Source organism: Nerophis lumbriciformis, linkage group LG02, assembly GCF_033978685.3.
Source record: "Nerophis lumbriciformis linkage group LG02, RoL_Nlum_v2.1, whole genome shotgun sequence".
Taxonomy (NCBI): Eukaryota; Metazoa; Chordata; class Actinopteri; order Syngnathiformes; family Syngnathidae; genus Nerophis; species Nerophis lumbriciformis.
In genome coordinates, this window is record NC_084549.2 from 73,210,001 (window position 1) to 73,222,138 (window position 12,138).

The 12,138-nt window shown below is 43.1% G+C and overlaps 1 protein-coding gene across 3 annotated transcripts in view; it reads left to right on the top strand.

Annotated features, from left to right (window-relative positions):
• The window catches only part of slka (STE20-like kinase a), a 107,880-nt gene that overhangs the window by 2,493 nt on the left and 93,249 nt on the right, over positions 1-12,138 (top strand). For all 3 annotated transcript variants that reach the window (XM_061968388.1, XM_061968398.1, XM_061968406.1), the window contains exon 2: positions 10,446-10,610. In XM_061968388.1, the coding sequence (XP_061824372.1) occupies positions 10,446-10,610 (165 nt within the window). The remainder of the gene's footprint in view (positions 1-10,445; positions 10,611-12,138) is intronic.

A 12,138-nucleotide genomic window follows, 5' to 3' on the forward strand; every position in this document is an offset into this window, starting at 1 on the left:
TTTTATAGATCCCACATTTCTGTAAAGTTTACTAACATGTTTTATACTGCTTTGGCCTCATTTTGGGTGCGCTGGGGCCTATCCCAGCTGACATTTTATAGGTCACACATTTATGTAAAGCTTACTAACATGTTTTATACTGCTTTGGCCTCATTTTGGGTGTGCTGGAGCCTATCCCAGCTGACATTTTATAGGTCACACATTTATGTAAAGCTTCCTAACATGTTTTATACTGCTTTGGCCTCATTTTGGGTGTGCTGGAGCCTATCCCAGTTGACATTTTATAGGTCACACATGTCTGTAAAGCTTACTAACATGGCAACATGTTTTATATGGATTTGGCCTCATTTCGGGTGCCTGGAGCCTATCACAGCTGACATTTTATAGATCCCGCATTTCTGTAAAGTTTACTAACATGTTTTATACTGCTTTGGCCTCATTTTGGGTGCGCTGGAGCCTATCCCAGCTGACATTTTATAGGTCACGCATGTCTTTAAAAATTACTAACATGGCAACTTGTTTTATACTGTTTTGGCCTCATTTTGGGTGTGCTGGAGGCTATCCCAGCTGGAATCTTATAGGTCCCGCATTTCTGTAAAGTTTGCTAACATGGCCTCATTTTGGGTTGTAGGTGCGCTGGAGACTATCCCAGATTACATCTTATAGGTCCCACATTTCTGTAAAGCTTACTAACATGGCAACTTGTTTTATACTGTTTTGGCCTCATTTTGGGTGTGCTGGGGCCTATCCCAGCTGGCATCTTATAGGTCCCGCCTTTCTGTAAAGTTTACTAACATGGCAATGTGTTATATACTGTTTTGGCCTCATTTCGGGTGCGCTGGAGCCTATCCCAGCTGGCATTTTATAGGTTACGCATGTCTGTAAAGCTTACTAACATGGCGACATGTTTTATAGTGCTTTGGGCTCATTTTGGGTGCGCTGGGGCCTATCCCAGCTGACATTGTATAGGTCACACATTTCTGTAAAGCTTACTAACATGTTTTATACTGCTTTGGCCTCATTTTGGGTGTGCTGGAGCCTATCCCAGCTGACATCTTGTAGGTCACACATGTCTGTAAAGCTTACTAACATGGCAACATGTTTTATACCGCTTTGGCCTCATTTGGGGTCATAGGTGCACTGGAGCCTATCCCAGCTGTCATTTTATAGGTCACACATTTCTGTAAAGTTTACTAACATGTTTTATACGGCTTTGGCCTCATTTTGGGTGCGCTGGAGCCTATCCCAGCTGACATTTTATAGGTCACACATTTCTGTAAAGCTTACTAACATGTTTTATACTGCTTTGGCCTCATTTTGGGTGTGCTGGAGCCTATCCCAGATTACATCTTATAGGTCCCACATTTCTGTAAAGTTTACTAACATGTTTTATACGGCTTTGGCCTCATTTTGGGTGTGCTGGAGCCTATCCCAGCTGACATTTTATAGGTCACACATTTCTGTAAAGCTTACTAACATGTTTTATACTACTTTGGCCTCATTTTGGGTGTGCTGGAGCCTATCCCAGCTGACATTTTATAGGTCACGCATGTCTGTAAAGCTTACTAACATCTTTTATACGGCGTTGGACTCATTTTGGGTTGTGGGTGCGCTGGAGCCTATCCCAGATTACATCTTATAGGTCCCACATTTCTGTAAAGCTTACTAACATGGCAACTTGTTTTATACTGTTTTGGCCTCATTTTGGGTGTGCTGGAGCCTATCCCAGCTGGCATCTTATAGGTCCCGCATTTATGTAAAGCTTCCTAACATGTTTTATACTGCTTTGGCCTCATTTTGGGTGTGCTGGAGCCTATCCCAGCTGACATTTTATAGGTCACGCATGTCTTTAAAGCTTACTAACATCTTTTATATGCCGTTGGCCTCATTTTGGGTTGCAGGTGCGCTGGAGCCTATCCCAGATTACATCTTAAGTCCCACATTTCTGTAAAGCTTACTAACATGGCAACTTGTTTTATACTGTTTTGGCCTCATTTTGGGTGTGCTGGAGCCTATCCCAGCTGGCATCTTATAGGTCCCGCATTTCTGTAAAGTTTACTAACATGGCAACGTGTTATATACTGTTTTGGCCTCATTTCTGGTGCGCTGGAGCCTATCCCCGTTGACATTTTATAGGTCACACATTTACCGGTATGTAAAGCTTACTAACATGTTTTATACTGCTTTGGCCTCATTTTGGGTGCGCTGGAGCCTATCCCAGTTGACATTTTATAGGTCACACATGTCTGTAAAGCTTACTAACATGGCAACATGTTTTATACTGCTTTGGCCTCATTTTGGGTGTGCTGGAGCCTATCCCAGCTGACATGTTATAGGTCACACATGTCTGTAAAGCTTACTAACATGTTTTATACTGCTTTGGCCTCATTTTGGGTGCGCTGGAACCTATCCCAGCTGACATTTTATAGGTCACACATGTCTGTAAAGCTTACAAACATGGCAACATGTTTTATACTGCTTTGGCCTCATTTTGGGTGTGCTGGAGCCTATCCCAGCTGACATGTTATAGGTCACACATGTCTGTAAAGCTTACTAACATGTTTTATACTGCTTTGGCCTCATTTTGGGTGCGCTGGAACCTATCCCAGCTGACATTTTATAGGTCACACATGTCTGTAAAGCTTACAAACATGGCAACATGTTTTATACTGCTTTGGCCTCATTTTGGGTGTGCTGGAGCCTATCCCAGCTGACATGTTATAGGTCACACATTTCTGTAAAGCTTACTAACATGTTTTATACTGCTTTGGCCTCATTTTGGATGTGCTGGAGCCTATCCCAGCTGACATTGTATAGGTCACACATTTATGTAAAGCTTACTAACATGTTTTATACTGCTTTGGCCTCATTTTGGGTGTGCTGGAGCCTATCCTAGCTGACATCTTATAGGTCACACATGTCTGTAAAGCTTACTAACATGGCAACATGTTTTATACAGTTTTGGCCTCATTTTGGGTGTGCTGGAGCCTATCCCAGCTGACATTTTATAGATCCCGCATTTCTGTAAAGTTTACTAACATCTTTTATACTGCTTTGGCCTCATTTTGGGTGCGCTGGAGCCTATCCCAGTTGACATTCTATAGGTCACACATGTCTGTAAAGCTTACAAACATGGCAACATGTTTTATATGGATTTGGCCTAATTTCGGGTGCGCTGGAGCCTATCCCAGCTGACATTTTATAGGTCACACATTTATGTAAAGCTTACTAACATGTTTTATACTGCTTTGGCCTCATTTCGGGTGCGCTGGAGCCTATCCCAGCTGACATTTTATAGGTCACACATGTCTGTAAAGCTTACTAACATCTTTTATACGGCGTTGGACTCATTTTGGGTTGTGGGTGCGCTGGAACCTATCCCAGCTGACATTTTATAGGTCACACATTTCTGTAAAGCTTACTAACATGTTTTATACTGCTTTGGCCTCATTTTGGGTGTGCTGGAGCCTATCCCAGCTGACATCTTGTAGGTCACACATGTCTGTAAAGCTTACTAACATGGCAACATGTTTTATACCGTTTTGGCCTCATTTGGGGTCATAGGTGCACTGGAGCCTATCCCAGCTGACATTTTATAGGTCACACATTTCTGTAAAGTTTACTAACATGTTTTATACGGCTTTGGCCTCATTTTGGGTGCGCTGGAGCCTATCCCAGCTGACATTTTATAGGTCACACATTTCTGTAAAGCTTACTAACATGTTTTATACTGCTTTGGCCTCATTTTGGGTGTGCTGGAGCCTATCCCAGATTACATCTTATAGGTCCCACATTTCTGTAAAGTTTACTAACATGTTTTATACGGCTTTGGCCTCATTTTGGGTGCGCTGGAGCCTATCCCAGCTGACATTTTATAGGTCACACATTTCTGTAAAGCTTACTAACATGTTTTATACTGCTTTGGCCTCATTTTGGGTGTGCTGGAGCCTATCCCAGATTACATCTTATAGGTCCCACATTTCTGTAAAGTTTACTAACATGTTTTATACGGCTTAGGCCTCATTTTGGGTGTGCTGGAGCCTATCCCAGCTGACATTTTATAGGTCACACATTTTTGTAAAGCTTACTAACATGTTTTATACTGCTTTGGCCTCATTTTGGGTGTGCTGGAGCTTATCCCAGCTGACATTTTATAGGTCACGCATGTCTGTAAAGCTTACTAACATCTTTTATACGGCGTTGGACTCATTTTGGGTTGTGGGTGCGCTGGAGCCTATCCCAGATTACATCTTATAGGTCCCACATTTCTGTAAAGCTTACTAACATGGCGACTTGTTTTATACTGTTTTGGCCTCATTTTGGGTGTGCTGGAGCCTATCCCAGCTGGCATTTTATAGGTCCCGCATTTCTGTAAAGTTTACTAACATGGCAATGTGTTATATACTGTTTTGGCCTCATTTAAGGTGCGCTGGAGCCTATCCCAGCTGACATTTTATAGGTCACACATGTCTGTAAAGTTTACTAACATGTTTTATACTGCTTTGGCCTCATTTCTGGTGCGCTGGAGCCTATCCCCGTTGACATTTTATAGGTCACAGATTTCTGTAAAGCCTACTAACATGGCAACATGTTTTATATTGATTTGGCCTCATTACGGGTGTGCTGGAGCCTATCCCAGTTGACATTTTATAGGTCATAGATTTCTGTAAAGCTTACTAACATGGCAACATGTTTTATATGGATTTGGCCTCATTTCGGGTGCGCTGGAGCCTATCCCAGCTGACATTTTATAGGTCACACGTTTATGTTAAGCTTACTAACATATTTTATACTGCTTTGGCCTCATTTTGGGTGCGCTGGAGCCTATCCCAGCTGACATTTTATAGGTCACACATGTCTGTAAAGCTTACTAACATGGCAACATGTTTTATACTGCTTTGGCCTCATTTTGGGTGCGCTTGAGCCTATCCCAGATTAAATCTTATAGGTCCCACATTTCTGTAAAGTTTACTAACATGTTTTATACTGCTTTGGCCTCATTTTGGGTGTGCTGGAGCCTATCCCAGCTGACGTTTTATAGGTCACACATGTCTGTAAAGCTTACTAACATGACAATATGTTTTATACTGCTTTGGCCTCATTTTGGGTCATAGGTGCGCTGGAGCCTATCCCAGCTGACATTTTATAGGTCACACATGTTTGTAAAGTTTGCTAACATGGCAACATGTTTTATACCGCTTTGGCCTCATTTTGGGTGTACTGGAGCCTATCCCAGCTGACATTTTATAGGTCACACATGTCTGTAAAGCTTACTAGCTTACTAACATGTTTTATACTGCTTTGGCCTCATTTTGGGTCATAGGTGCGCTGGAGCCTATCCCAGCTTTATATATATATATATATATATATATATATATATATATATATATATCCTCATTCAATGTGTTTTCTTTATTTCCATGACTATTTACATTGTAGATTGTCACATCAAAACTATGAATGAACACATGTGGAGTTATGTACTTAACAAAAAAGGTGAAATGACTGAAAACATGGGCTTCACGGTGGCAGGGGGGTTAGTGCATCTGCCTCACAATACGAAGGTCCTGAGTAGTCTTGGGTTCAATCTGTGGTTCTTTCTGTGTGGAGTTTGCATGTTCTCCCCGTGACTGCGTGGGTTCCCTCCGGGTACTCCGGCTTCCTCCCACCTCCAAAGACATGCACCTGGGGATAAGTTGATTGGTAACACTAAATGGTCCCTAGTGTGTGAATGTGAGTGTGAATGTTGTCTGTCTGTCTGTGTTGGCCCTGCGATGAGGTGGCGACTTGTCCAGGGTGTACCCCGCCTTCCGCCCGATTGTAGCTGAGATAGGCTCCAGCGCCCCCCGCGACCCCAAAGGGAATAAGCGGTAGAAAATGGATGGATGCATGGACTGAAAACATGTTCTGTATTCTAGTTTCTTCAAAATATCCACCCTTTGCCTCTGATTACCGCTTTGCACACTCTTGGCATTCTCTCCATGAGCCTGTTAAGTGAAAAACATTTCAGGTGACTACCTCTTGAAGCTCATTGTGAGAATGCCAAGAGTGTGCAAAAAAGTAATTAAATTGTTTTCTTTTTTAATATATATATATATATATATATATATATATATATATATATATATATAACATCCACAAAAGGAGGAGCCTTTTATACATATAATTAATTTAATGTAACGTATACCATTATACAATACATTAATACTATACACTAGGATAATAACATGCAAATTAATATTCAAAGACCCATAAATAATCCATTTATAATCAAATTGTAGCCCCTGAGTCGTAATCGAATTGTGATTTGGTCAAAGATTCCCACCTCTAGTGACTGTTGACTTGGCCAACTTCTGTTTTCTTATCAAATAGTTTAGCTAAGACATAACTATACATGTATTTATGTCTATTGTACTGCAGTGGTGTGAGCTTTCTCCATGGATGTGCCTTCAGTGCCGATGCGGGGTTTCCTTCCATCAACAATAATCCTGCTCATCGGGCAGAAATATCCATTTGCTGGTTTGCAGTCATTAGCTGAGTACGTTGCTGTGATGAGAGCCAGGAGTCTATACAGACTAAAGTTGATATATCTACGTCTTTAGAACACTTTGGACAGAATATCGATGCCATGATGTATGTCCAGCAGGGCCTGGAATCACCGACTAATTAAAGATCAGTTTGTTTTTGTTGATAGGATAGGTAGACTTACTGTATGGGACAAAAAGTGAGACACAGACTGGGTGTGGGTCAGGTTAGAACTGGGTAAACATAGGATCACTTGTTCCTATAAACGTTCACTCCCTCCCTCTTTTTCCTCTTTGTTCGTAAAGCTGGCCTTTTTAAATAAAAAAAAACTCCCCTGCTACTGTTTTTGTACCACAATCCTTCAAAATCACTGCTTCGTTACTGTAACATAACATGTGACTTTGTCACTGTAGGTTTAAAGGGGCAGAAAAACACAACGGGAGGCGGAAAAGCAGTCAGGAAGTGAGCAAACTTCAGTGTGAGTGGGTCAGGTGATAAGCTTTGCTGACAATAGTTTCATTTGTCATTGGCTCTGTGAGGTTTTTGGGTTTTTTTGCAACCACAGTCGCCACACCCAATAATGAACAAGAGAATAGAATATAATGGACTTTATTGTCATTATATTTGCATATAATGAGATTAAGGACTCCAACTTAAGGTGCGGTAGTGGGAACAAATATGGGGTAAAAATAAATTAAATTACACAACAGATAATAAAGAAAAAACTAACAATTGAAATAAACAGACTACTATCCAATAAAAATAATAAGCAATCTTGTACAATATACAAAACACTATAGAAATACAAAATATCAATCAATCAATGTTTATTTATATAGCCCTAAATCACAAGTGTCTCAAAGGGCTGCACAAGCCACAACGACATCCTCGGTATAGCCCACATAAGGGCAAGGAAAAACTCACCCCAGTGGGACGTCGATGTGAATGACTATGAGAAACCTTGGAGAGGACCGCATATGTGGGTAACCCCCCCCCTCTAGGGAGACCGAATGCAATGGATGTCGAGTGGGTCTAACATAATATTGTGAGAGTCCAGTCCATAGTGGATCCAGCATAACAGTAAGAGTCCAGTCCACAGTGGGGTCAGCAGGAAACCATCCCGAGCGGAGACGGGTCAGCAGCGCAGAGATGTTCCCAACCAATATACAGGCGAGCGGTCCACCCCGGGTCCCGACCCCGGACAGCCAGCACCCCATCCATGGCCACCGGATCTGTGTGTCTTCCCCTCCACAAGGGATAGGGGGGAGCAGAGGAGAAAAGAAAAGAAACGGCAGATCAACTGGTCTAAAAAAAGGGGGGCTATTCAAAGGCTAGAGTATACAAATGAGTTTTGAGATGGGACTTAAATGTTTCTACTGAGGTAGCATCTCTAATTGTTACCGGGAGGGCATTCCATAGTGCTGGAGCCCGAATAGAAAACGCTCTACAGCCAGACAGAACAAGACAAGAGTACCGCAGTAATAAATAACAATCAGTGTCGGACGTATTGCACTCAAAGGGTAATATTGCACAGTGGAGTATCAGGGTAGGATATTGTATAGGGGTGAATTATTATTCTAAGTTAGAGTTCAAGATGGTGACAGCTCTGGGAAAGAAGCTGTCTCTGAGTCTTTGTTCTGCACCTGTAGCGCCTGCCCGATCGTAGCAGGTGGAACAGGTGGAAGCCAGGGTGTGTGCTGTCCTTGGTGATGCTTTTTGCTCTGTTGAGGCAGCAGGAGTTGTGTAAATCCTTTAGGGAGGGGAGGGGGCAGCCCATGATTTGTTGTGCAGACTTTATGACCCTCCGAATCGCCTGTTTGTCTGCTTCAGTGCAGCTGGCGTACCACACTGTTATGCAGTACGTCAGCAGGCTCTCGACAGCCGAGCGATAGAAGGTCACCATCAGCTGCCTCTTCCTCAGCACCCTCAGGAAGTGGAGTCTCCGCTGGGCCTTCCGGATGACCGCAGTTGTATTTTGGGTCCAGGAGAGGTCAGCAGATATGAGGGTGCCGAGGAACTTGAAGGAGCTGACTCTCTCCACCTCCTCGCCGTTGATGTAGAGGGGGTGCAGTGTTTTTCCTGAAGTCAAAGATGGGTTCCTTGGTTTTTGGCATTAAATGTTTTAATGTCTTATTTGTCGCTATGATACAAAATAACAGCGTTACCTGTTTTGGGTATGAATCCGTTCCAAAAGGTCCAACGAAAACAAATTGTAAGAAAACCATCCATTTTCGTCCGCTTATCCGAGGTCGGGTTGCGGGGGCAGCAGCCAAAGCAGAGAAGCCCAGACTTCCCTCCCCCCAGCAGTTTTGTCCAGCTCCTCCCAGGAGATCCCGAACCGTGGTCAAAAGTTGACATACACTTTGATTTGATTTTTATTAAAGATCCCCATTAGCTGGTTGCCACAACAACCCACTAGTCTTCCTGGGGTCCACAAACTCAATACAATTACAAGTAAAAGCATATAATTATAACTACACAATACAGAAACAAACAAAAGCATCAACAAGCATCTTCTCATTCAATGTGTTTTCTTTATGTTCATGACTATTTACATTGTAGATTGTCACATCAAAACTATGAATGAACACATGTGGAGTTATGTACTTAAACAAAAAAAGGTGAAATAACTAAAAACATGTTTTATATTCCAGTTTCTTCAAAATAGCCACCCTTTGCCCCTGATTCCTGCTACTCTTGGCATTCTCTCCATGAGCTTCAAGCACACCTGTGAAGTGAAAAACATTTCCGGTGGCTACCTCTTGAAGCTCATGTAGAGAATGCCAAGAGTGTGCGGAAAAGTAATTAAATTAGGAAATTAGCCTGTGATGTGTTTGCTTACACCTTAAAAAGTAGGAAGTTGTGTCCCTGATTACAGATTAGCTTTTTTTCGTCGTTTTCCTTTAGACCCAGTTGTGTGCTCTTATTTTGTTACATCTGTTTCCTGTTTTGTGTTTAATTTAATTCCCTTTTGCCCTGTTTGTAACCACCAATCAGGAGGGTTTTTAAACACAGGGTCGATGCCAGATAATCACTTGCAAACCCGCATGCTCGGTTCTGTTGCATCTTGGTCTTAATTTTTGTACTTTGTGTTTAGCGTACGGATTCTCTCGGTGTGAGCATGATTAAAGACACTTTTTTTTCTTACACACGGCCTCTCTGTCTCTGCGTTCCGGGGATCCAGCCTAAAATCCCTGGCCTCATGGTGGGTTACCTTGCAAAAAAAAAAAAAGTCTACCACCAATGGTATTCTTTGTCAGAGAACTTGAGTCCTGGTTTGTATCTCGCCGTGTTTGGCCGTACGATAACCGAGACAGTATACGAAAGCCATGTTGCAGGTAATGTTCGTAGAAAACCCGAAACGTACCAAAAGCGGGGCGTAGAAAAACCAGGGTGTCAGAATAATTGTATATAAGTTATCACACAACTTGTTTGCTTGCAGTTCAGGTGGCCCTGGTTACTATCCACTTGTGCCCACAAAGCTGTCTTTGTTCTTATCAAGCAAAGGTGGACAACTTATAAATCTCCACTGTGTGCGATGGAATGCGCATCGGCGTAGAAGTGTCTGTTTTTCGGACCTGGACAGCCACGGGAGGGGCCTTAACAGGACCCGACGTCTCCAAGAAAATAAGGCGGACGAGCAGAGAAGGGGCAAACCCGACGCCGCTCCAAGCACATTTTGTTTTAGCTATTTATGACCCAGTGCGGGGCTGCTGCATAATGTGACCCCTCCTCTTAGAAGCAGCTTCACCTATGTAATCAGAGAATGCCCAAATAAATGGGGAGGCGCTGGAACTTTTCCCTCAGAGCGTGGGAAGACACTGTATTTTGTTGTGGATCATTGCGATAACTGTGTCACCATAGAAATATCGAAAGCCTATAATATAAATGGACATTTCATGTTCTGTTGTTGCTTTCAGGCCCAGAACAAGATCAACGGCACCCTCGCCGCCGCCAAGGTTATCGACACAAAGACGGAGGACGAGCTGGAAGACTACATGGTGGAAATTGACATCCTGGCCTCTTGCAACCACCACCACATTGTCCAACTGCTGGACGCCTTCTACTTCGATGGGAAACTCTGGGTAGGTTGTAGTGTCCATTTAAAGTCACAAGCTAGTTGTTCCTTTCCTCTCGTGTATTATTCACTTTCACCACTTAAAGGGGAACTGCACTTTTTGGGGAATTTTGCCTATCGTTCACAATCATTACGAGAGACTATGGTTGTACGGTATACCGGTACTAGTATAGTATCGCGGTACTAATGAATCAAAAACGGTACTATACTCTGTTTTTTAACGGGCATGACGCCGCGTCATCATGACATTGCTGGTTTTACGAGCAGAGGAGCATGTTCGGCAGCGCACACACACGGAGTACTTACAAGCAGACAGAAAAGGGAGAATGGACGCATTTTGGTCTAAAAACTAACATCCATCCGCAGTCGGCAGTGTTTTAGCTACTTCCAAATCACTAATCCTGGCCTCCATGGCGACAAATAAAGTAAGTTTCTTACAAGTAGCATTATCACTGGAGGACGAGGAATAGCTAAACATGCTTCACTACACACCGTAGGAGGATACAATAGCTCACCGGCGTCACCGCTAACAAAAGCTAGCGCGCCTGAATGTAAACAAATGCCACTGTAATGATACCAAGCACAAGAGTGTATTTAGTCGATACTACCGTATTTTCCGCACCATAAGGCGCCCTGGGTTATAAGCCGCGCCTTCAATGAACGGCATATTTCAAAACTTTGTCCACCTATAAGCCGCCCGTGTTGTAAGCCGCATCTAACTGCGCTAAAGGAATGTCAAAAAAACAGTCAAATAGGTCAGTCAAACTTTAATAATATATTAAAACCAGCGTGATGTGGGCGCGCATGGAGTCGTATATCAACATGGACGGAGCTGCGTGAAAAAAGCCACCCGGCCTCTTCGCGTAAACTTAAACTTACCTTAACCACTCGCTCATCTTTTCTTCATCCATCCCTTCGAGTTAGCTTTTATGATGACGCCGGCTGGAAAGGTCTCTTTTGGCAAGGTCTTCCTTTTGAATATCACCATGGGTGGAAGTTTCTGGCCATTAGCATGGCAAGCTAGAACCACAGTGAAGGACGACTTCTCATTCCCTGTGGTGCGAATATTCACCGTACGTGCTCCCGTTGTATCCACAGTGCGGTTCACAGGAATATCAAAAGTCAGTGTTGATAATGTTCTCTGGCCGGATCTTTTTTTCAGCTATCTTGTTTTTACAATACGCACGGAAAGTAGCCAGCTTTTCTTGAAAGTCTTTAGGCAGTTGCTGTGAAATAGTAGTCCGTGTGCGGATGGAGAGATTGCGTCTTTTCATGAACCGGATCCCTGTCGCTTAGTAGGAGCCATTTTGTGGTCTTTACAGATGTAAACACACAAAGGAAATGAAACGTAATATCCGCGCGCTTTTTCTTCTTCTACGCGGGCGGGTGGTTGCTTACAGTAGAAGAAGAAGCGCTTCCTGTTCTATGGTGGCTGGTGCTTACCTTGGCGGTTGCTTGCGTAGAAGAAGAAGCACTTCCTCTTCTACGGGGGAAAAAGATGGCGGCTGTTTACCGTAGTTGCGAGACCGAAACTT